This window comes from Bacillus rossius, chromosome 17 (assembly GCF_032445375.1).
Source record: "Bacillus rossius redtenbacheri isolate Brsri chromosome 17, Brsri_v3, whole genome shotgun sequence".
NCBI classification, from domain to species: domain Eukaryota; kingdom Metazoa; phylum Arthropoda; class Insecta; order Phasmatodea; family Bacillidae; genus Bacillus; species Bacillus rossius.
This window is the reverse complement of record NC_086344.1, coordinates 28,600,712-28,626,820: the sequence shown is the minus strand read 5'-3', so window position 1 is coordinate 28,626,820 and position 26,109 is coordinate 28,600,712. Positions and strand designations below refer to the sequence as shown.

The 26,109-nt window shown below is 37.8% G+C and overlaps 1 protein-coding gene across 1 annotated transcript in view; it reads left to right on the top strand.

The window, feature by feature from the left end:
* Positions 1-25,639, top strand: part of LOC134540965 (vesicle-associated protein-like) — a 36,275-nt gene extending 10,636 nt beyond the window's left edge. The window contains exons 2-7 of the mRNA XM_063384057.1: positions 23,920-24,063; positions 24,152-24,238; positions 24,351-24,512; positions 24,601-24,889; positions 24,987-25,130; positions 25,391-25,639. Coding sequence (XP_063240127.1) covers positions 23,920-24,063; positions 24,152-24,238; positions 24,351-24,512; positions 24,601-24,889; positions 24,987-25,130; positions 25,391-25,639 — 1,075 coding nt within the window. The remainder of the gene's footprint in view (positions 1-23,919; positions 24,064-24,151; positions 24,239-24,350; positions 24,513-24,600; positions 24,890-24,986; positions 25,131-25,390) is intronic.
* Positions 25,640-26,109: the final 470 nt, after the last annotated feature.

Sequence of the window (26,109 nt, the reverse complement as noted above, 5' to 3'; positions counted from 1 at the left end):
TTAGGATCAGAGAAGAGTTTATCTCATTAACAGTGATTTTGCACTTCTTGGTCACTGCTAGGAATGCTATAATCTCCTGATATCAAACTGACTCGAATAGAAAATTTTTGACTAAATATAACAGTGGTGGCTTTCGACATTCGCAGGTTTCATCAACCAGTTAAAACGCTGAATTTTCCGGAACTAATGAATTTTACACATATTACACATTATCATTACGTTATCCGTCAATCTCAGTGCTGGTAAACAATATCGGAACACACATGCTGTAAAATGAATGCGCTATTTCAGCGAGCCAAATAAAAAGATATTGTCAGGTTTTCAGGACTGAGGGGAGATGTACTTATTATGTACGAAAATGCCACCTCCCTGCATCTTATAAACTCCTGATATCAAACTAGAACAAAACTGCAATAATTTAGGTTATTTTTACTTTTTGGAAAAGGGTTCTATTTCTGAAATTTTAACTTGATCCCTCAGTTGCATTTTCGACAGATTTCACTACATTCTGTGAATCATTCTTGCGTTGGCGAAGCTTGATTTACAAGATTTCCATTGAAATATGCCATTGCTGGTTTCAACTGTATGCCATAGAGAAACCTCAAGAATGAAATAACACAATGTAAACAAACAAGCCAAAATCAGCCGCTGTTTATTGAAGTTTTATTCTAGTTTGATATCAGGAGTTTATAAGATGCAGGGAGGTGGCATTTTCGTACATAAATCAATACACCTCCTCTCTAGACCTAAAAACCTAATACTATCATTACATTTGGCTCGCTGAAAAAGCACATTTTACAGTCAGCTGGTTCCGATATTGTTTACCAGCACTGAGAGGGATAGATAACGGAATGATAAGATATAAAATAAATCATCTTATTGATTAGTTTAACATATATACAGCACAGAGAAAATTCAGTGAAAAGAATGTCGGAAAAAAAATTATCACTGAGCAGATGAATAGTGGGCTGATATGATAACAACGAAACGATCTGAACAAAAACAGACAACAACAAAAAAATTTGGTTGTCTGTTAAGTCGGTTTACGGACGATAGTTTAACGTGACAACGTCATAACAAAACATTGATGAAATGATTGCGTACTATTATGAATAAAATTGAATCATTTTTATTAAATTATCATTATTTTGTATGGATACAAAGAAGGAGTGAAATGAAATCTACAGTTTAATTGATAAATTTTCTTTTATTTGCACTCATTAATTCAAATATATTTATTACTTTAACGAACAGATTAATTTAACTAGAACGTTTCTACATGTTTGCTGTTTAACTTCTTCCAATCTGTGTTATTCTGTTAAGGATAGGACGATGATAGGAAAAGTAGGAAACGAATGGGAGTGTTTCAAGTTTAATGTGCCTCGGAAAAGTCAAATCAATGGTTGTTCCAATCGAGTGGAAGATAGATAGATGCGGCGCAAGCGTACAATGAGCGTAACGGGACACAGCGTAACGGGAAAATGTGTGTAACGGGACAAATAGTCAACCTTTTTCGTGCGTGCAGCCGGCGTTCATCGATTTATTAGACGTTGTCACGCCAAAAAGATAATACTTCGCGTCAATCCACAGCCTTGTGCTTAAAGGCGGGCCTCTTAAGGCCCCTGCCCACCCTGGCACACACACGGTGCGCAGAGCTGCAGGAAAAATAACGCGATTTCAAAACTACAAGTAATCCTAGCGGGGTCTGCTTTCGAAAACCACTTAAGTGTTCGCTGAGGGCCGAAAAGTACTTTTGATTTCGAATTAAGTTTTTAAACCTGTATATTAAGAAGAGTAAAAATACCTAAAACGCGTGTTTCCAGAGTAATTTTTAGGCATAAAACCATCACTACAGATTATTGAAAGCACTTAATGGGACTTGCGTTACACCTATATCTTCATTTATCCGCCGTGTAATGTCACGTTCGCCGCTCGATGCACGACGAGAAGACTGCGCGCCAGTCCAGAGGAAACACCGCGCTAGAAGCACCAGCGAGCGTCGCGCTTATCATCCCGCCTCGCTAGCACACACACACCCCTGACGAGGCGGGCCCCTTAAGGCTGTGTTCGAGCCTCCGTATTTGGTCGGATGTCCGCCGCGCCGCGCTGCCTACAGCCGAGATCGATTGCGGCTGGCGCGTTGAAGGGATGAAGGGGGGGAAAGTTTCGGTTCGAGCGGGAGGGGAGGAAGAGGTGAAGGAAGGAGGGTCAGAAGGGGTTGGCCATTGGTGGAGAGAGGGGGGGATGGAGAAATGAAGTAGGGATTAAGAGGAGGGGGAAGGAGGGGTGGAAGGAGGGGAGGAAGGAGGGGAGGAAGGAGGGCGAATTGTGAGGTCGAACCGAACAGTCGGGATGCGGGCTGTTCGGAAGAGTGGAGAGTGGAATTGAAGGGTTACAAGGTACGAGGCCAATTAGCGGAACGGCGACAAACTCGCGATCCACAGAAAGTTCTTAATTACTCCCCCCCTCCCACCGCCGTTTTCCCCTTCTCCTCCGGCGTTTTTTTTATCTCTCTCTATCTCTCTCTCTCCATCCACGGTTAGAGAAGATCTATTCGCCAGACGAAGTGAAATACCCACCACTTTAAACTTAAAATGCCGGCCCGCAGAAAACGGATCCGTCTTCAGGAAGGAGGCTGAATGTTCACTTCCAGTAGCTCACGTTGCCAATTAATTAATAAATTTTAATTGGCTTTTTAACAGTTTATTGCGCGAAGGGTGTAAGTAGTTAGCTGACATGCAATGGAAGTTATCAACCTAAGTGTTCGTATGGGAAATTTTTCCATTCAAATATCCTTTGAGTTTTTCCTTAGCAAACTATGGATTCATATTCAATTTATTTTATATTTGTATAAATTGATGAATTTAATTAGATATTTGAGAATAATAAAACGACCATTAAAATATGAACCAAAAGAAATAAATCCATTGTTAAACTTTATTAAAAAATAATTAATTTATCACACACAAAAAGTTCTAAGTGTGAAAAGTCAGTACAACTATAAAATAAACATGGTACAAAATTAAATGAAAATAGCGAAATGAAGACATGAAGGCAAAAAAAGTTAATACAAGCAAACAGCTGTAATTTATAATTAATACTATTTTCTATTTGTTAGTTAAAAATTATTCCACTGTACCATATTCCTCACAAATTATGTAGTTTTCGAAGATAAATAAACAGTTAAATTTTCTCTGAAAATAAATAAGTCATTGGTATGAGAAAAAAAATTTTTAGTCGGTACAGACAGATAAATATTTTGTTTTTACGTGACGTCTAATAAATCGAATAACGCCAACTGCACGCACGAAAAAGTGTCCCGTTAAGCACTTTGTCCCGTTTATCTGTGTCCCTTACGCTTATTTTATATTGCTCTTTGCTAACCTGCGACCGAGTACGTGGCGTAATTCTGTTTTCATGCTTTTCAATGTAACATTTTCATTTCTCTTTGCTAACCCGTTCCTCCTAGCATTGCTGCAGAGTCCGTGACGCAAATATTATTTTTGACTGCATTTTGGTGTTAGGTAAGCCATTTTCCTTCACATCATCCTTGAAACACTCCCATTCGTTTCCTACTTTTCCTATCATCGTCCTATCCTTAATACAATAACACAGATTGGAAGAAGTTAAATAGCAAACATGTATAAAAGTTATAGTTAAAATAATATCTTCGTTAAAGTAATACACATATTTGAATTAATGAGTGCAAATAAAAGTAAATTTATCAATTAAATTGTAGATTTCATTTCACTCCTTCTTTGTATCCCTACAAAATAGTTATAATTCAATAAAAATGATTCAATTTAATTCATTAAAGTATGCAATCATTTCATAAATGTTTTGTTATGAGGTTGTCAAGTTAAACTATCGTCCGTAAACCGACTTTACAGACAACCAATTTTTTTAGAAACGACTAAGATTATGTCACATTTATATTGTATTTTTAAGTTATTTCAGACAATCAGTGACGATTCGATTTCAGTACTCTTCAACGATAATGGTGGAACCCCACATGCTGTGAAATATAACGCTTTCTGAGATAGCTTATGATATTTTAGTATTAGGCTGTTAGGATCAGAGCGGAGGTTTATCTCATTAATAGCTCTCGACCACCTCTGGGAATCTCATACATAATCTCCTGATATGAAACTGGCACAAACCGCGAAATTTAGACTGAATTAACAAACGTGGTTTCCAACATTCGCACATTTCACTGACCTTGAAAACAGCGAAGGGCGTTCCGCAACTAATTCAAAAGAGCATGCAAGATTTTACTTATTATCATTCCGTTATTGCAGACGATTGATGACCATTCATCAAGCTCCTGGATTTATAAATAATATCGGAACATAAAACATGTTTGTTGTGAATACGCTTTCTTGAGCGAGCTTATGATGTAATAGTAACAGGCTGTTAGGATCACCGAAGAGTTGTATCTCATTAACAGTGATTTTGAACTTCTTGTATAAATATGATCGAAGGGTTTATGAAACATTTAGCCAATACAAATGTATCTTTCAAAATAAAAATAATTTCTTCAATTTCTTGCTTGGAATTCAAAGAATTTGTGCACATAGGGATAATGAGAGTGCATGCCTTGAAGTGAAGTAAAAGGAATAACAAGCAATTAAATGTAAGATAAATCTATATTATTAATTTTGTAAATATTCGTTAGTTAACTTTTTTAGTTTTTACTGTTAAAAGAGTTTGGTATTTTTGTTTTTAGTTATTACGTTGTCGATTACATTGCCAATATTATTTATTTGTTAGGGGGGTTAAAATTTGCAAAACATTAAACACGAAACATCGCGAGATCTCAGTTCAATGTGAACTAATAGGATTTCAAAATAATTTATTTTAAGTAAACCCCTAGAAGATATCTTCATCGAGTTTGTCGGCTTGAAATTAACGCAATGGTCTGTAGCCCACTTTGCAAAAGAAATGGTATTGAAAACCCTTGAAGCTCCCTGTACATACACGAGTGGCCATGTTCCCGTTTTTTTTTTGCTCCTTAAAACAGAGCTGTGTTTAATACGATTTGTGGTCGGCTCTTACCAGCGCCTCTGCCGGCGAACGGTCGTAACTACATAATGTTCCCTGGGCGGAACCATCCCCATTAGCACTGGCTTGGTAGCGCCTGCGTGTTTTTCAGTCTGCAACCCGCAGCACCATGCTGCGCTGCACGGAGCAGCACTCTACGCCTCCAGGGGCCGACCACAAAAATTAATTATGAATGCACTGGTGGCGCTTAAGGGGGTGCCTCGCATTTCAGTCATGATTTTATATTTACAGCAATCACAGATAAACTTGTAGACTTTCAAAATAGTTTAACTTTCACGAAATATACAATCGTTGCATATTTTTTTGCATAATTTTTCAACTGCCAAAGATACATTTTTTATCGGTTTTGGACTTTACAAAAAAGAGAACCGACCGGAAAACAGAATACAAGATTTAATTTTGAACGGCAAAGTTACCGGTTTCGAGAAATTGTTCAAATTTCTTTCAGAAAATGATATTTAAATTTACGTTGCCTTTAAGATTTCTCAAATTTGTAAAGATTTTGACAGCCAAAAAACAAGCCTTAAAACACGAATAAATTGAGCGCTTGTGGCAAAGCCATTTGAACAATTATTTTATATTCGTGAAAGATAAATTTTTTAACATTATAATGGCATAAAGAAATTTATCCGTGTGAAAAACGTTTTTTTTTTGCAATGACAGGAAATAAAAGGTACGTTGCCTATCAAATCAAAATTAAATACAAAAATATAATTATAAACAAAAATAGGTGAATGTTTATTTTTAATGTTAGGTTGTACAAGAAAATCTGTGAACCGATACCAGCAAGAAACGTGTTTCGAAATTAGGCTTAATCATTTTGCAAATATTTTCGATGAAATGCTTTATGTAACAGCTTAATGTAATAATCAGGGTGGAAACCAATTTTGCAGTAACGAGGTTAATTCAGCAAGGCGGTGTTTCGACGGGGGAAAAGTTTTCTTTTAACTTGCAGTAATTAGTTCTTTTCCTTGCACTAATTAGTTCTTGGGGCTTGTTTCATTCGATGCCCGGGTTAGCCAGGTGGAAAGAAGTTTCGTTAAGACAAGACTGCTTGCAACGTGAAGATATCCCCTATTTCTTTTCTCCCGGAGATAACCGCCTTCCCGGAGATGCGATGCCTGGTGCACACTCGTTCACACTGGAATTGTTATAGTTAGTCGTAAATGGAACAGATATACTCATTTAAAATTACAGATATTTGTAAATTTGTACAAACTCTATCATTATAAAATAGTATTCGCAGTTATACCGAGTTTGGATTCTTACCCAGGCATTTATGCTTTGTGTTGTCCCAGCACATCGAATAGTTCAAGTTGTTTGCAAACCGTTCCCCGAACAATTTTACATTTTTAAGGCGCTGTCTGGTCAGGGGTGTATCTGTGCCAGCGAGGCGGGATGATAAGCGCGACGCTCGCTGGTGCTTCTAGCGCGGTGTCTCCTCTGGACTGGCGCGCAGTCTTCTCGTCGTGCATCGAGCGGCGACCGTGACATTACACGGTGGAGAAATGAAGATAAAGGTGTAATGCAAAGTCCCTTAAGTTCTTTCAGGAATCTGTACCGGTTGTTTACCGCCTAAAAATTACTCCGAATACACGCCCTTTAACCATTTTCACTCTTCTGAAAACACAAGTTAAAAAAATTAATTTGAAATCAAAAGTACTTTAAGGCCCTCAGCGAAATATTAAATGTTTTTCGTAGGCAGACCTTACTCGGATATCTTGAGTAGTTTCGAAATCGCGTTGTTTTTCCTGAAGCTCTGCGCACCGCGTGTGTGCGTCCGGGTTGGCGGGGGCCTTAACTGAGCACGCAATAAGCATAATAAAAAAAAATTATTTTTTATATATGTATAAATGTTGCTTACAGTGCATTCCTCATTCTCAGGCAAAGCGTTAGCTAAGCGTCACTAAAGAACCACTTTTTTTTTCTCGTTACAAAGCCGTCACGCTAGCCGTTTCTCAGCTGTTCAATTAACAGACATACTGACATTAAGTAAGTTATTCTGATATTTTTTTGGTTAACATTTTCAAGGTTCAGTCTCACACGCGATGTTGATTTATGACGTGACAAAGTCTAATAAATCGAAGAACGCCGGCTGCACGCACGAAAAAGGATGACTGATTGTCCCGTTACGCTGTGTCCCGTTACGCTCATTGCACGCTTGCGTCGCATCTATCTCTCTTCCACTCGATTGGAACAACCATCGATTTGACTTTTTCGAGGCACATTAAACTTGAAACACTCCCATTAGTTTCCTTCTTTTCCTATCATCGTCCTATCCTTAACAGAATAACACATATTGGAAGAAGTTAAATAGCAAACATGTATAAAAGTTATAGTTAAAATAACCTCTTCGTTATAGTAATAAACACATTTGAATTAATGATGCAAATAAAAGTAAATGTATCAATTAAATTGTAGATTTAATTTCACTCCTTCTTTGTATACATACAAAATAGTGATAATTCAATAAAAATGATTCAATTTTATTCATAAAGGTATGCAATCATTTCATCAATGTTTTGTTATGACGTTGTCACGCTAAACTGTAGTCCGTAAACCGACTTTACAGACAACCAAATTTTTTTTTCGTTTTTTTTTTTGACATTACGTTTTCATAGAAAATTTTTGAAGTGAAACTTCTTCGAACGTTACATAAATTACGTTCAAATGAGGGAGAATGAGCCTCCTACTAGAGGAGGAGACGGCAGAAGAGAGGTAGAAATGACTCAGCATACTTATTTCACTCTTGCATACTTTGCAATTGCATACTCGCATATTTTCACACTTGCATTTTGCACAATAGGTAGAGACCCGGAAATTTCGCGGATTAATTTAGTCGCAAGCTAGAATGCAAACCTTCACACTCTCGCACTGTGTTCGTGATTGGCACGCAGTTGTTTGGACACGCCCTTCTACGACCTTAAGTCAACGATCTCCAGCTGGAGAGAAGTAAGCGAATCAGGTAGTGCCAAATAACAAGGATAAAAATGTTCTCGCTATGAAATCAACCAATGGGAAAGTAAACATGGGTCGAGCACACCTATAACTTTGAATTCTATCCTGAAGCCAGAAGAATCCGCGAAATTTCCGGGTCTCTAGCAATAGGATAATTTAGTGCTCGCCTACTTGCATTTTTTTAATATGTGACTCAAATCAAAAAGAATTTGTGTTACCTATAATAAATAATATAATAGCCTAAGCAAGAAGTTTCACCTCTGTCGCACGTGAACTCCACAGACACATTTTTATATTTATTTTTTTAAACTATCTCTATTCTTCCCTTGATTTTTTTTTGCATTGCCACAGTTTTAAAAAGTCACGTAATTTCCCTTAATCATTGTTACTAGCGTAATTTTTACACACATTATATTACAATAAATGAATATATGTTGAATATATTTGTGATAAAAAACACAAAATTGTTATCAAGCAAAAATATTACAGAGAAGCCTTTAAAAAAAAGGAAAAAATAATGTGAGCTAGTTTTTTCAGTACTCGCTAGATATGTGTAACTTCTAACCTGAGTAACGAGAAAATTCATGAATTCTCATGATGCAAATACATTTATCATACAATACTCGACACACGAAATTTAACATAGAATTCTGAAAAATAATGACAATAGTGTTAAATGTACGCAAATTGTGTTTCAAACTAAAAATCTGGACGCGAATCACACGTAGTTTCCGCGCCCGCCGCTAGAAATCGCTGCCTTAGCAGCCACGTCGACCATTGAATCATTCGATTCGCAGAACGAATTTTAAAAATATATAATGAAATGGATCCGATAAAAGAATAAAACAACTTGAAAAATTGAAACCTTGTCTTTAGACCTGATTTTCGAGAAGTAATTTTATTTAAATACTGACCATCTTGTTTAAATTTCATCAAATACCATAAAGTTTACCTTTGGCTTTGTGAACTTTTGTTTCGCGCCCATTCACCACAGATGGCAGCACCGTTGTTTGTTACTCATTTCCGTTTCTTTGACACCCGTTGTATTTACTGAGTTACTCCCACCGAATGCCGTATACGCGAATGTATTACGCATAAAATAAATGATAACAATGATTAGTGAGGACAATACTTTTAAAGGTTGATGGAATTGTTAGTTTTATTGTACCTTTGGTTCCCCATGAACAAAGATTGAAGGCAATGAAGAATATGTGGAAGGAAGGGAGAATAGAGATAAAAGAGAGAGAGAGAGAGAGAGAGAGAGAGAGAACCAGGGTTCCAGCTGAGCGCTGATTAATGAACTCTTCCCTTCAGGGATCAGCCGGTCTTACCCGCTCTTTCCCCCTCCACCGCCACACACACCAGGGAGCTCTTTCGGCAGCCAATCACGGCCAGGACGACGGAGTGACATATCCCCCCCTCCCCCTTCACATTTCTCTCTTCCTCAACCCCCCCACCATCATCCTTGTCGGCAAATGTCCGCCCCACACCAGTTATTGTCGGGTACCGTCGGCTAAATTTCTACTACCGGGTAATCAATCATTGTTCGTCCCGCACTATTGAATAATAATTTATGTAAGCTTTTGGACTGCCATTGCTAAGCACTTTTTTCTGTAGAAGAAAACAAAAAAAAAATACCCAAAAGACAAAAACACAAATCAAGCAAAAAAAATGCTGTTGTCAACAATTGTGTTTGTTTCGTCTTTTAGTTTCGTCGTGTTTTTTCTCGTTTCAACTTTTGTGCTGAATTTTATGGGTTCAATATGTTTGTGCTGTCATCATTTGTGGGTTTTTATTTTTCGTTCTCTTAGTCCGTTTTTGTTTTGTTTTTGTTTGTTTGTTGTCCATATTCCTGTTATGGAATATTATGTGGTGTTTATATCCTTTTGACAACAGCAATTTTTTGCTTAATTTGTGTTTTTGTCTTTTGGGTATTTTTTAGTTTTCTTCTACAGAAAAAAGTGCTTAGCACTGGCGTATGTCCAAAAGCTTACAAAAGTCATGCACTCCCATTGCACAAATCTTTCAACAAAAGTGAACAATAATTGTTTGATGGTTTCAGTCGAATAACTTTTTTATATTCGCCGCAAGCTGAAACTGTGTTGCTATTGTCGACTGAATACGTCCGAGCGACTTAAAACTGTTCAAATTACTATTCACTGTGCAAAGATATTCATTTTTTTTGACGTGATAAACCGTCTTATATGTAAATCGATGAACGCCGGCTGCACGCACGAAAGATTGTCACGTTCCGCCTGAGCCGAGCATGCAAGAACCGGCCAACCACCGTGCTAAAAAATATCGTTTACATATAATATCAAACAGGTTAAGGCGGGATTTTTAACTAATTGTTCGTAATTATTTAAATTAAATTTGCAAAAACTGTAAATAATATTTGAAAATTAAAAGATATGCAATTTTTCAGAAATGTTTTCTTATGACGTTATCACGTTAAATTATTGTCCGTAAACTGAATTTACAGACAACCCCCTTTTTCTGTTAAATAACAATTGTTAAACTATAATTAACGACTCAGTGTTTACATAACTGAAACTACAGAGTACCGTAAATGTTATGATAATGGTGTATGTAGACTAAAATACTATTAATATTGTTTAAAATGATTGTAATAATATCGTAATAAATTTAAAGGAAATTTACGGGTAAAATATTCAGAACAAAAAGGAAATGATAAAAAAATGTTTATAATAAACTATAACCATTATTGCTGTGCTTAAAATCATCTGACTAATCTAACCTCATGAAATGTAATGCTGGGATTACCTCTTAAGATATGACTTGTATTGTGATTTTGACTAGTGTAAACTAAACACCAACAAACATTAAAAACACAACATATTGATTGGCCGGGAACAACGAGATAATTCTAGAACTTTTCACAGTCTAACACCCCACTCCCTAATGTTGGACTTTGCTTTATAGCCACCATTTTGAAAATTTGTCATTTTCATACATAAAATTTAAAAAATAATAATATCTACAAAAAATGTATTTCTAAAATTTAAATAAGAACTTCTGCCCATTTTAAATCTTTCCACCATCTTGAAAATCCGTAAATGTTTATCAGATTTCAATTGTAATTTTTTTAAATTTATAAAAAAATGTTTAAATAAGATTTTATTAATTTTACAGGTGACCTTTGACCTTTACCATTGATCATGACCTTTGACCTTGAACTGAAACTTTGAAATTGAACTTGAAAAATGGCCTTGAATTTGACTGTTGACCTTGACCATGACCTTGAACTCACACATCAGACGCCATCTTGAATTTAACCATCTTGGAACCAAGCACTGCAATACCCGAATCGGAAGCACAATTAAGAAAAGGAAGGACATTTGGAAGCACATTTATGAAAGAAATCTCAACAATAAGGAAGAACATTTTGAAGCATATTCGGCAATAGGAAGCACATTTGGAAGCACAAACAAAGGAAGAACATCAACGAAAAAGGAAGCACATTTTGGGAGCACAAACGACAAAAGGCAGCACAATTAGGAGCACATTCAAAAAAGGAAACACATATTTAAAATAAACACAAGCACATTAAACAAATTAGTCACATTAAAAAGGAAGCACATTTAATGGAAACGACACTTAAGTTTACTTATCTGTATATTAATCCGAAAGAATATTATTGGTATGTTAACAAAACATGGAAACACTGATTTAGTAACGATACGAACACTCATTTTTTTTGTTTATCTTTGTACAGAACGAAGCATACAACTCGAAAGTCGAAATACGGCGTAGTTGCTACGAAAAGTCAGTTATTTGATATTACGGAGAATCCTTTCTTTATTTGAGGTAAATTTTTTCTTTGAAAAGTCTGTAAATCTACTGTAATTTCTAACAGAGTGCAAACGCGCGCACATTAAGGTATGCATAGGCCTACTTGATTACCTACCGGATATTGTTAAGGTTGTCGGTTACTAAAATTAGGCGGGGAATAACTCGTGGTTAGCAATGCGCTGATGTTCGGGGAAGTTTCCCACGTAATGGGAAATTTCCGTGGAAATTCAACTGTGCGGAAACTTGTTTTCCCGTTTTTTTTCCACCAAAGACCTGCTCTAGGAAGTCGCCCTTTCCACCCGAACTCAGCGCAAGGGTGGGAAAATGTACGTAAGGGAGGGGGATCGAAGTTACATCGATTTATCGAACGGGCGATCGAGAATCTTACGGCCTTTGTAAAGCTGCGCAGGGGAGCACGGTAGCGAATAGTGTATCCGTAGGCTCAAACAATCGATACAGACTGACTCGAAAGAGGCCTTCGTTGGTTTACGTTTTGCGTTCACAACTTTCAAGAAAATACGTTTTGAAAATTAGCACGTAAGTTTTTATTTTTTTTCAAACAGTAATTTTTTTAATACTCTCGCCTGAGAGTTGTAATAACTTGTAATAACCTCAGTAGGTAACTTCTATCCTCATGATGGCGATTGCAATGTTGACCGAAACGTTGGTGATATATTCGCCTTGAACGCGGCTACAACCCAGGAGCAAAGCTACTTGAGAAACAGCATTTTTTTTTTGGAAATAGTAGTCGGGATATTTTTTTGTGACGTCATTTGATACCTGTCTCTACGCAAAAGGTTCTGATTTTAATTTTCCCAAGGGTAGGGAGGAGACACCCTACGACTATAAACATGAAAACCCACGACAAGCTATAGCAGAACACTCCTTGTAAACCAGAAACAGCATTGGCTTCGACCAATTCCACACCATAGTAAACATTCCGACAGTACAAGTAAACAACCATTCGAGAATCAGTAGAAATTTTACAAACACCCAGCAAACATAAATAGAGAAGATGGCTACAAAGGAAGTAGAATATGGGACCCACTTTTCAGAAAATTCCAAAAACCTAGCTCTGCATCTAACAAAAAAAGTCAGGAGAACTTGTAATAACATCAAAAGTTAACTCTACCCTGGTGATGGCGAATGAAAAGTCTACCGAAACGTCGGTGATTTATCCGCCTGGGACTTGGCTACAACTCAGAAGCCAAGGAAGTATATTTTAACATTTAAAATGGAAAAAATCTCAATCAAACAATATAACTTCGCTGATTTACGTATTTGAATAACAATAATAGACCTGAATTTAAATTATTTACTACACAAATTAGTGACATCGTCAATTATTTTGGCGCATACTTCACTTATCCACTGTTAGGGCCTTTCCTCCCTATTTGGAATTTTTCTCATCACTGAGGCAAGCTACCGGTTTACTATGGTGAACTATCTGCACTTTTGGTTTTAACGAAATCTGTTTTTTTTTTGGCGGCCATATTAGTTTCAGGAAAATTCTAGAGCTTCCCAAAATACCTTAACGGTCTTTTTAAAACTTTAAAATCACATTAGTATGTTGTATTTTGAAAACTCTTTCTATTTGTTAAATTTTGAATCAAGCTGGTGACGTAACAAAAAAAAATCCTGCAAATTTTTTAAAAGCAATATTTTTCTCTTTCTTTTATCATTGAGTATCTTTGCTACGTCACTTGATACCATTGTGTCGCGCTTTAAACCAGCGTGAAGGCTGTTAAATAAATGGCACGAGTCTGAAGTATGACTTGATGGTTTTATGATTTCACTATAGGAACTCGCGCATTGCGGATTACGCATCGCTGCGCAAGATAACGTTTAGACGGTTAAATACAAGAGAATATTTAAAAAAAACTGTTATTTATCCATCTTTAGTCTATGATTACACCGCTTGCTGCAAAACTAATCTGCCTTGCTTGCGGATATAATCTGGAAATGTTGTTTTCTACGGTTTTAAAAAAAAACTGACTTTCTTCGAAGATGTACTCTCTTTATTATAAATAGTAAAATGTTTGCGATATTTTACAGGAAAAACCTTCATTATATTTGCTCAATTTGAAGTTGATACTTTCTACACATGAGTTCACTGACTGAAGTTCAACAATATATCAGTGAATTCCAACAATTTAACAGCCAACAACAGAGTAAGGAAAATATTTTTTTTTTTTCATTTATGTTCTCCCATTTCGTTCGTGGTAATCACACATTCGAACGCAGAGTGTCGTTAAAATGTACCTCTAAGGATTCAGTCTGGATTCTCCAGACAAACTTCAACGACATGTTCTCGCAAAAATTAATAAAAGGTATACATAAGCCTTGTGGTGTTAAGTCCTTCCAAAGACTGGTATACTACTTTCAAGCTACAACTGAACAATTGGTTTATTGCAAATAATAAAGTTTTTAAGATACTTATACTTATGGTCTGGATAAAATTAATTCAACAGAGTGGTGTGTACAACCACAGAAAAACTTGTCGTTGTTGTTAAATAATTTTGTTTAAATATTCGTGGAAATAACTTTACGTTTTATAAATTTCTAAAATTTGTTCGCCTACAATTTCATCTAAGATATCATTTTATCAATGCGAAATTTTAAAAAAATGTAATTTTGGAATAAAGTTAAGTTGAACATTATCCAGACGCCAGTGTTCCTATTACATTGTAGTATTATTTGAAAATAAAAATGTATTTCATTTACAACTTCAAACGCATAAACCAGATTTGAGAAACACTTTAAACAATTTGTAGGTTTACATATGTATTTCCTTTAATTTTCTTCGTCATGGTTCTGCAACCCATGTTTGCCTGTCCAGTTCTAATTAATGTTTTATAAAAAAAAATATATTTTTTGAAGTATTTTTATGTTATTTTTAACTGTACGTTAAACTGGGAATATAAAAAGGTAATTTTAAGACTGAATTTAAGTGTACGCCTTGTTAGTGAATCGCCGTTAAAATGCAAACAAATTGTTGTAATAACTTTTTTATAGGAATTTTATTACTGAGCGGAAGAGAATACCAGAGACTCAAAAAGGCAAACAAACGTGTGAAAATTAAATATCGTACTCTCTGTATTAATTTCGAAACCTACACTATCACTTAACATCATGAATAAAAATAACGAGAAAAAAAACTTTAATCCCTCACAGTGAGAACATATAAAAAAAAGTAAATAAATACAGTGCCAAAAATACCTCAAAAGTGGAATTTTTGAAAATTTTGAAAGTGAAAGTAACCTTATGGGTTGACATCAAGCTGAAGAGGTACACAGTTAAGAAATTTTGACTTTAAATATCGAAGAACGCTGGTTTAAAATTATCCATGAATATCCGCAAATTTACGGCTATCTTAATTTATTTAATTACTTTGAATATGAATTCAAAAGAACATTCTTGGTATTTCAACAAAACATTCAAATACTGGTCAAGTCTGCAGTAGGAACTCTCTCCTTTAGTACACGTGTGTTTCGAACGAAACATCAACTCGGAAGTCGAAAAACGTCGTAGTTTATACGAACATTAATTTGTTTGAAATTAAAAAGAACTGTTTACTTGAGTTCGATTCTTGATTGAAATGTCCGTAATTTCTAACAGTTTAAAACTTAATTAGTTTCAGAACGACATGAAAGAACTAAGATGATAATTTTTTAATGTCTCGGTGGGGAGACTCAAGGGAAAAATCTGGCTGCGCTCGGTTCAAAGGTTTCTTTTTCTGTTGAAGATCAAACGCTTGATATTCACTCACATCGCTTACGCCAAGTCGGAAATTGCATTAAGGGTGCAGCGTGTGGTTGCAAGTCGAAATGGAGACTCACAAAGCGTAGACCAGACACAAAAAGAACCTAAATCTGAAACCTAAAAAAAAAAAAAAAAAAAAAAAAAAAAAAAAAAAAAAAAAAAAAAAAAAAAAAAAAAAAAAAAACGAAACTGACGAACCTCTCAGCCATACATCTCTCTGTAATTAAAATTAGATCATTTCACGTGCATATCTAACAAATTAAGATTGAGATTGTTTGACGTTCTCAACATGTTTTTTTTAAGAATGTTAATAAAATAACAATTAACTACTTACAAACAATTTGGTTTGGGAAAAAAATTAGATGTATATTCGTTTCCAATCTCAATTCATATAATGGGGAAATTTTTATTTTTTAGTCATATCATCGTTAGATACGAATATGTATTTATTTTTGTGAATATCTGGTATCGTCAACATGCAAACAAATTTTGCAGCAACATAAATATTTATTTTTACGGTGTTTAAAAGGCTCACATGAGCACCAATTCCTTCAGAAAAAATAATATATCGTCCTTTATAGATGATGTTTCGGCAGTCAAACGATTTTTGCACGCACAAAAATTGCCATTGCGTCAATGTTGTGGTATCAACTTACCTCCCAGCCTTTATTTTACACTGCTGTAGAAATTAAAAAAAAAAACAAGGAAGTTTTCATGTGGAAACCAGCCAATGGGGTTGGGATTGTCATAGTACTTGCATTTCAACGTTACGTCTTTTGAATCTCATCCTTTTTAATTGTGGTAACAAACTCTCTTCGTCGTTAATACGATACAATTATATTTAAAAAATTAATAAACATTATATATGAATACGTTACTTCGTTGAAAATACTCCAAGCAATGTAAAACAATTTTCATGGCAAAGAGAAAAGTAATTTAATGTATTTTGTTCACCTTTAATAGATCTAATATGAAAGAAATATTACAATTATAGCAAGAAAAATTGCCTGAGATATGTTTAACTGGTTATTAATATGTTTACAATAATTTGTCTTATTAAACCAACTTTTTTTTACTTTTAAAGGTAGAAACTTCGTCCTAAGAAAATTATTGTAATATTAACATTGTTTTATTAGTTTCACTTGTAACTAACTATGTAATCAAATTTTGGAATTCGATTTTAAACTACTTCCAATTGCCGTATATATTTTAATCTTTGGAATTATATGCGATTCGGATGACAGTACAATAATTTTATGATTATGACCCGAAGAAATAGAGAAAAAGTAGGAGGGAGGGGGTCATAGCGGCAAAAAAATAAACACAATTTCGAGCAATGGGTAATAACCATGCTTTTTGTGTATCCACGAGGCCTTCTGGCTGTAGATGTTTAGAAACACAAAAATTCGAAAATTTCCATAATTTCTTCTCTTTTCATTTGGAGTGTTTCCAAACCATTCAGAGACCTTAACACTTCCCCTTCCTCGTTCTTGGGGTAGTCATTTTTCACTGATTTTGACGTGCTTCCGAGGCCTTTGAGAAACACAGGAATTCTAAAATGAACCAAAACTCTATAACACAATTTATAATAAGCTTGAAAAATAATTTATAAACAGGAAAACAATTTAAAGAAAACTCTATCCACACTAATAGTCATTAGTGATAAATTTAAAACAACTGCTATCCATCGTTCGTAACTCTCTTCTTTCATTTTCATAATTACTCTGTGCTAAAGAATAGTCATTAGTGGTAGAAAGTTTAGGACACCTAATATCTAGCACCCTTACGTGTTTTTTTTTTTCATTGAAATTAATTATTTTGTTTATTTCTGGATTATTATTTTTAGTTTATTTAAAAAATAATTTTACAGAGTTTTAGTTAATTATATCGCTGTTGAAAAAAATTACATAAACAAACGATTATTTTTTACTTTTTAGTTTATACAACAAAAACATGTTTTTTAAATAAAATATAATATATTTTAACAATATACCAGCTTAATTTCAATTTACATTAACATTTCAAACAAAATCTTTTTTTGCAGCAACGTACTTTTGTATTTGCTCGTATTTGCACTTTTTTTCTACTTTGTATGAAGTTGGAAAAAATTTAGTTACTTATTGCAAAAAACAAAGCTAACTATCATGTGCAATTAATCATGAAGCTATCGCTCATTTACTGGAATAATCTGTACAGACGTAAGAAAAATCTTTCATCAGCCACCAGTGGAAAAAAAATATTTCTGTACCTTTACAAAAGATATCATTGGAAACCAGGTGTAAAGAAATAGTTTGTAATACTTAAAAAAAAATTGTAATTTTGTACAATACATGGCTATCGTTATTTTTGCATATATGAAATATGTTTTTCGAGATACTACTGTGTAATTCTTACTAAAATTGGCGCATAATTTAATATATTGATTGAGGTTTCATTCATGCGTAACCTTTTTGAATGGAAAATATAATCAAATATCAACAATTTGACTTACATTTGTTTTATCGCACTTTTTAATCTGCGCAGTTAGTAGCTTCTTCAAAACGTTTCAGGAAAACGGTTTACACATAACTTTAACTTTTGGAGGTACAGAGACAACACAAAGCATAAATGCCCAGCTAAGAATCCAAACCCACAATTACTGTGAACACTATTTTGTAGTGATACAGTTGTCGTCACATTAAGTACAAATTTACAAAAAAAAATGTAATTTTACGTAAATATTTCTGTTTCATATCCAAAAAATAGTTCTCAGTGTAGTTAAATATTATTGGTTCTCCGTTATTGGCTGGTTGTTTTTTTTATTGGCTTTTAACTTGGCTTGACGATCTGTGCTGTCAACGTTGTCCGTAATTAAAACACACAATAATATTCGCAACTGCTGGGCAGCAGAGCATCGAAAGTTTGATTTGTGATCTCCAATTAGCACTCATTCCGTTAAATATCGTAGTTCATCGACGTCCTTCTCGGGTGTTGTGATTAACGTTACTGCCTACTAGCAATTCAATCTACACAGATATTACATCCGTGAAAATAAAAGTAATCCTTCGAAAAAACCAGTTTCCAAGAAATTTTTGTAATAATACGTGGAATATATTGTACATTTCAACAACATAATTCTTTGCATGTAAGAAATAAGTTCTTGGAAACTATATTAAAATTTCTTATCGTGCATAAAAAAAATTGATTCACAATTTTTTTTAAAATTTTTTGTGATGTTTTTTGCAAGAAAAAAAATCAATGCCACAAATAATTGAGTATACCAAAATTGGAAATTAATGTGCGTTGTCAATATTGCAAAGCTATTCAGGGAACGGTTTACAAATGACTTGCACTAATGTAGGTACTAGGACAACACAAAGCATAAATTCCCGGGTCAGAATCTGTACTCAGTATAAATGCGAACATATTTTTTTTAGTGATACATTAGCATTCATGTAAATGTACAAATTTACAACTTAAATATCAGACAGCATGAGAATTCCTAGAAAGTAATTTAGTTATGAAAAATAATATCATCACAGACGAACATAGTGGGCTAAAAAAGACGAGGCAGTTTAAGAAAAACAGTAAATGCAGGCAGACAACAAAATCTTGACAACGCAAAAAATAAACGAACACAACGTTGAAAACAAACAGATATTATGTCCTAGAAAGTAATTTAGTTATGAAAAATAATATCATCACAGACGAACATAGTGGGCTAAAAAAGACGAGGCAGTTTAAGAAAAACAGTGAATGCAGGCTGACAACAAAATCTTGACAACGCAAAAAATAAACGAACACAACGTTGAAAACAAACAGATATCATGACCAACACAAAGACCACAACACTGAAGAGCACAGTGTGTTTTTTTATGTCAAAACAGTCACTACGTTTCGTGAACTGGTATCTGTTCCCGTCAAAACAGGCACAAATTGTGTTCGTCTGCGCTGTTATAATTTTTCCATGACTAAATTCATTTCCACAGTATCCTTGTGCTGTCTGATATTTAAGTTTGAATGTGTTCGTCATCGTTGCGACGTCCGTAATACATCATCTTTGAATTTAACTGTTTTAACATCAGCTGATTTAGCCTTGTTCTCTGTGGGTTTATGTTTTTTTATGTTTCCTTACTTGCGTTCTTGAATTTTTTCCATGACAAATAGTTAGAAACCCGGAAAATTCGCGGGTTCAATGACCTCCAGGATAGACTCCAATATCCTCTACACACTCGGGCAAATGCCAACTGTTCATTGGCCGCTGACTTGTGAAACGTCTCGACTGGGTGGCCTGTGATTCGACACTTCTATGAGTGAGGGGTCTCTAATTGGCTCTCAGTCCTCTAGATTAATAGCGAACCAATGACAGAAGCAGCACTAAGGTATAATTATTTGAATTTTAGCATAACACGAAATGAACCCGCAAATTTTTCGGGTCTCTACAAATAGTGCAAAACTGCAATGGCGTGTTTCCAAGAAATTGTATTAAATCAAACCACGAAGTATGTGTCAAACACTGTTGACAGAACAGAAAGTGACAGAAAAATACGTATAACATTTGAGAACTATTGAATTTTTAAGTTAGTAATGACATGAGAGAAGGTCAGTTAACAAGAATGTACGAAAAACAGGTTAGTTTATCTGTGACCCCGGAGTGAACGACTTCTCCCACTGATAGACTCCTGTACAGTTAGTTCACTTTAAGACTATGTCTCAAAGGTCATTTTATCGTTACTGATTTTATTTTAGAGCCACGTAAACTTAACACAATGTCTTCCTTGCAATCATGATTCTGTCACAAATATTTTGAACAGATGTCGACTAACATGTGTAAGAAGTCGCTCAATTTTCTCGTAATTATTATAACTTGCGTGACCTTTCTACGCCTGTTAGTTAATATCTTCTAAAAATATTTGAGACATAATAACGTTTGCAAAGGAGACTTGGGGCCTATTCCATGAAGGTACAAGTGTACAAGCTACAATTGTACAAGTACAAGTCCTACTTAAGACAAGTTACAAGTTACAGGCGTTCCACAGAGAATTGTTACAATTGTAGGAAAAAAAAGTACAAGTACAAGTACAAAGTACAAGTGTACAAGTTGGCTGTATTTACTCTGTTGTTGTTGACATAACCAAACTTGTATGTATTTGTTTTAAAAAAGGAAATTGTTTAAAACGTGATGTCTGGAAAGAATCTAAGTAAACTGTGTATTTTAAATGAGATTAAAGAAAAGAAGGACATACTGTTTTCTGCATTTTCTGACAAATGCACCAAACAAGAAAAAATGAAGGCATGGTTAGCAATTCATGGAAAGGCTTGTGGGTTGGGACTGATCCCTGCAGGCAAGGACTTCACCTACACCAGAGACACATTTTGGCAGAACTTAAAAAAAAACGCAACAGTAAGTATATTTATATAACAATTTTTAATTTATTTTGGTACAGTCTTGTCAATATTTTGTGGTATATGTAGCCTACATTTGTAAATGAACTACCTAACCTCACTTAGGGAATAGCATTGGTTACGAATCACATGTACAACTGTAAAAGAAATTGAAACATCTTTGAAGGCACCTATATATCAAAGTCAACAATTCTTAAGTATGTTAATAGAGGCTAATTAATAATATGCTTTTCTGTTGCAGAAGAAAATTGACAACAAAAAACAGACAGGAAGTGGAGGTGGGGTTGAAAGCAAAATAACTGATGTAGACAATGCAGTATTGGATATTATTGGCCGAGAAACGCCATCAGTTGTTGGTTTAGAATGCCCTGAAACATGGCAGGACGAACCTGTGTTAGAAAGTATAAACCCTACAAGTAGTGCAGACACTTTGATGACACATGTCAGCAATAGCAAAACACTGCCTTCTACGAGTTGCAAACAAGTTAACCAGCCCAAACCAAAAAGAGGAAATGATATGGGAGAAGAAAATAATTTACGGCTTAAGAAATTGAAATTACAGGTTGAACTACTAGAAAAAGAAAGCTATTTGAAAAGTCTGAAAATTTTAAAACTCGAGAAAGAGCTGGGAATTCCTGGTTCTAATTTCACAAAGGACTTGCCTATCGATGGTGACACTATTTATGTGACATTAGGTGGTTCTATCCAAGAACATTGAGTAGTCACTGATCACAACTCTTGAATGATTTTTCAAATAATTTATATTTTATGACTTTTTTGAAGTAATTTATTTCAACAATGCATTTGAATGGAAGCTATATTTGTAAGTGTTATTGAAATCTCAGCATTCCATTAACATATGCTATTATAAAAAAAATTAACTATAAATGAAATTGAAAATGTAGTCCTACGTAAGAGTTTTTCAATTCTTTCATAATAATTTGTAACTACCTAAAATTGTGAATCAACTGTGCCAGCCGTTGTTTGGCTGCAGGGTGTATATTAACTTCATTGTGATCCACTTCGACATCGTCTTGCTCTTCATCTGCTTCTATCAAGGGCTGCACACCATCCTCACTTCGAGCAATGTTACATAGTGCAGTGCAGCACTTAAATACTTGAGCTGCAAATAATGGCTTTACGCGTAAGTGCTTCAGACATGGAAATTTCTCTTTGAGAATTCCCAGTGAGTTTTCAACTAACCGACGTGTGGATTTGTGTGCCCTGTTAAATCTTACCACTGCAGGATCTTGAGGAGAATTCATGACTGGTGGAATCAACCATTCTTTCAATGGATAACCCGAGTCTGCCAAAATTATGGCACCAGGTACTGGTCTCCAACCTTCTTCCATGCGCTGATTTAGTGTGCTGTTTCTAAGCACTCTGGCATCATGTACACTTCCTGGCCACCTAGCACTTACATAATAGAATGAGCAGTCTGGACCACAAACTACCATGCAGTTCAAAGAATGATTTCCATGTCTGTCCACGTACTGCACTTCATTAGCTTTAGGTGAATCTATTTTTATAAGTGTACCATCAACACATCCAACAACATTAGGCATACCAGCAATAGCATAAAATGCTGCAGACACTTGCACCGTATCTTCAGGCCAGTCAACCACTTGGGGGAATTTTATTGCATTTACAGCAGTTACCACATTATGAACAGAACGACACACACTAGCCTTACCTATGCCATGCATATCTGCAACAGAATGATATTGTCCACCAGTTCCCAACCAGTGTAGAGCAACACATAACTCCAATTTTGCTGGTAGTGATTTACTCCTATTAGTGCGGCGATGAAGTCTATGTCCTATATCATTAAGCAATAATTGAAGTTTGGCAGCACTCATTCTAAATCTCTCATTAAATTCAAACATGCTTTCAAAACTGTGATTCGTGCGTATTCTGAATGTCCTTCGTCTAATAAGTGGATGCACATTCTCATTTTCTTCATCCGATGAAGTATCCCACATGTTTGTTTCTGATAACAACACACTTTAACCTACCTCAAGAGGTAGGTAGACTTGTATTAACTATTCTACAAGTTTAAGTTAAACCTTGTACTTTTTCTTTGCGAAGAGCTTGTACAATTGTAGAAAAACACCTGTAACTTGTTACAATTCACTGGGATTTACAAGTATTTACTTGTACTTTTGTGGAACACAATACCTACCACTTTTCTACAACTTGTATATAATTTTGCCTGTAATTTGTAACTTGTACCTTCGTGGAATAGGCCCTTGGTGTCCAAATTTACAGAAATAGCTTTAAAATATAAGTAATGACGATAAAAATACGTGATAGAGTCTTTCAGTAGTTGCGAGAGATGTGTAACATCTGAACTCTGTAACGATCAGATTCATGTGTTCTCATTTTGTAAATAAACTTGGAATACGAAACTCGGACACGAAAATTAACGCCGAGTTCTTTGAAATATTTCCGAACGTGATGAACATTCCGAAATTGGGTTTACAACTACATTTATTGACGCGAATCACGTGTAGTTTCCGCAATCACCGCTAGAATTCAATGCCGGTGCAGCTACAACGACCCTACATCGACTATTGAATCATTCGATTTGCAAACCGAAATGATAAACTATATAATGAAACGGCTCCAATAAATGCGAAAAAAAGACTTGAGGGGAAAAAATACTAAACCCGGCTTTGGATGTAATTTTCGAGAAATGCTGCCCATATTGTTAAAATTCACTGAACAGTTAATACTATAAAGTTTCCCTATGGCTTTGTGAACTTTGGCTCGCGACATCCGCCACAGATGGCAGCACCGTGGTTGCTACACATTTCAGGTTTTACGCGACTTTCGTCCCGTTCACGAAATCAATCCCAGAAAAATGCGGTGAATAAAAAGCTAAGACGTCACACATTAAAAAAAAGGCATGCAAGGCATGTAAGACCGAAACCCCTTGAGGGTGGACCTGGGTATCGACCTGGGGGTGGACCTGGGGGTGGACCTGGGGGTGGACCTGGGAGTGGACCTGGGTGTAGACCTGGGGGTGGACCTGGGGTTGGACCTGGGTGTAGACCTGGGGGTGGACCTGCGGTTGGACCTGGGGTGGACCTGCGGGTGGACCTGGGTGTAGACCTGGGTGTAGACCTAGGTGTAGACCTGGGTGTAGACCTGGGTGTAGACCTGGGTGTAGACCTGGGGTGAACCTGGGGGTGGACCTAGGTGTAGACCTGGGGGTGGACCTGGGGGTGGACCTGGGGTGGACCTGGGGTGGACCTAGGTGGACCTGGGTGTAGACCTGGGTGAAGAACTGGGGGTGGACCTGGGGGTGGACCTGGGTGTAGACCTGGGTGTAGACCTGGGTGTAGACCTGGGGGTGGACCTGCGGGTAGACCTGGGTGTAGACCTAGGAATGGACCTGGGGGGGACCTGGGTGTGGACCTGCGGGTGGACCTGGGTGTGGACCTGCGGGTGGACCTGGAGGTGGACCTGGGGGTGGACCTGGGTGTAGACCTGGGAATGGACCTGGGGGTGGACCTGGGTGTGGACCTGGGGTTGGACCTGGGGTGTAGACCTGGGGTGGACCTGAGGGTGGACCTGCGGGTGGACCTGGGGAGGACCTAAGGGTAGACCTGGGTGTAGACCTGGGGTGGACCTGGGGGTGGACCTGGGGGTGGACCTGGGGGTGGACCGGGAGGTGGACCTAGGGGTGGACCTAGGGGTGGACCTGGGTGTAGAACTGGGTGTAGACCTGGGGGTGGACCTGCGGGTGGACCTGGGGGGACCTAAGGGTGGACCTCGGTGTATACCTGGGTGTAGACCTGGGGGTGGACCTTCGGGTGGACCTGGGGGGACCTGGGGGGACCTGGAGGTGGACCTGGGGGTGGACCTGGGGGTGGACCTGGGGGTGGACCTGGGGTTTGACCTGGGGGTTGACCTGGGGTTTGACCTGGGTTTTTTACCTGGGTGTGGACCTGGGGGTGGACCTGGGGGTGGACCTGGGTGTGGACCTGGGGGTGGACCTGGAGGTGGGCCTGGGAGTGGACCTGGGGGTGGACCTGGGGGTGGACCTGGGGGTGGACCTGGGGGTGGACCTGGGTGTGGACCTGGGGGTGGACCTGGAGGTGGGCCTGGAGGTGGGCCTGGGGGTGGACCTGGGGGGTGGACCTGGGGTTGGACCTGGGTGTGGACCTGGGGGTGGACCTGGAGGTGGGCCTGGGTGTGGACCTGGGGGTGGACCTGGGGGGTGGACCTGGGGTTGGACCTGGGGGTGGACCTAGGGTTGGACCTGGGTGTAGAACTGGGTGTAGACCTGGGGTGGACCTGCGGGTGGACCTGGGGGGGACCTAAGGGTGGACCTGGGTGTAGACCTGGGTGTAGACCTGGGGGTGGACCTTCGGGTGGACCTGGGTGTGGACCTGGGGGGACCTAGGTGGACCTGGGGGTGGACCTGGGGGTGGACCTGGGGGTGGACCTGGGGGTGGAACTGGGGGTGGAACTGGGGCTGGACCTGGGGGTGGACCTGGGGGTGGACCTGGGGGTGGACCTGGGGGTGGACCTGGGGGTGGACCTGGGGGTGGACCTGGGGGTGGACCTGGGGGTGGACCTGGGGGTGGACCTGGGGGTGGACCTGGGGGTGGACCTGGGGGTGGACCTGGGGTCTACCGGGGGGTGGACCTAGGGTTGGACCTGGGGGGGTGGACCTGGGGTGGACCGGGGGTGGACGATGTGTTCTGCGGGAGCTGGTTGAAGGAGTTCCACCAGGGGCTCGACGGACATCATCGAGGAGACACGGGTAGGTAGCCCGCGCGATGGCTGAGCAAACAGTCTGGTGGCCCTGCGCAGTAATTGCGACCATCGCTAATTAGAGTCCGCATCTCTCTCTCTCTCTCTCTGTCTCTGTCTCTCTCATCGGTAAGCGCAAAGCCAACGTCGCGCGGTTTCCGGAGCTGCGGGTACGTCACCTCACCGCCAGACAGCGGTCGATCCGCTCGGCTCAAGGAGAAATTGACAGGGACCGCACGGCGCGAGATTGGAACCCCGTCCACATGCATCTGCTCTGGATGATCTGGGAGGATCCCTAGCGTTTCGGCACTTAGGAGGATCTGAGCGCATCTGACCTGGGCGGGTATTGTTTGGGAAGATGTGAGA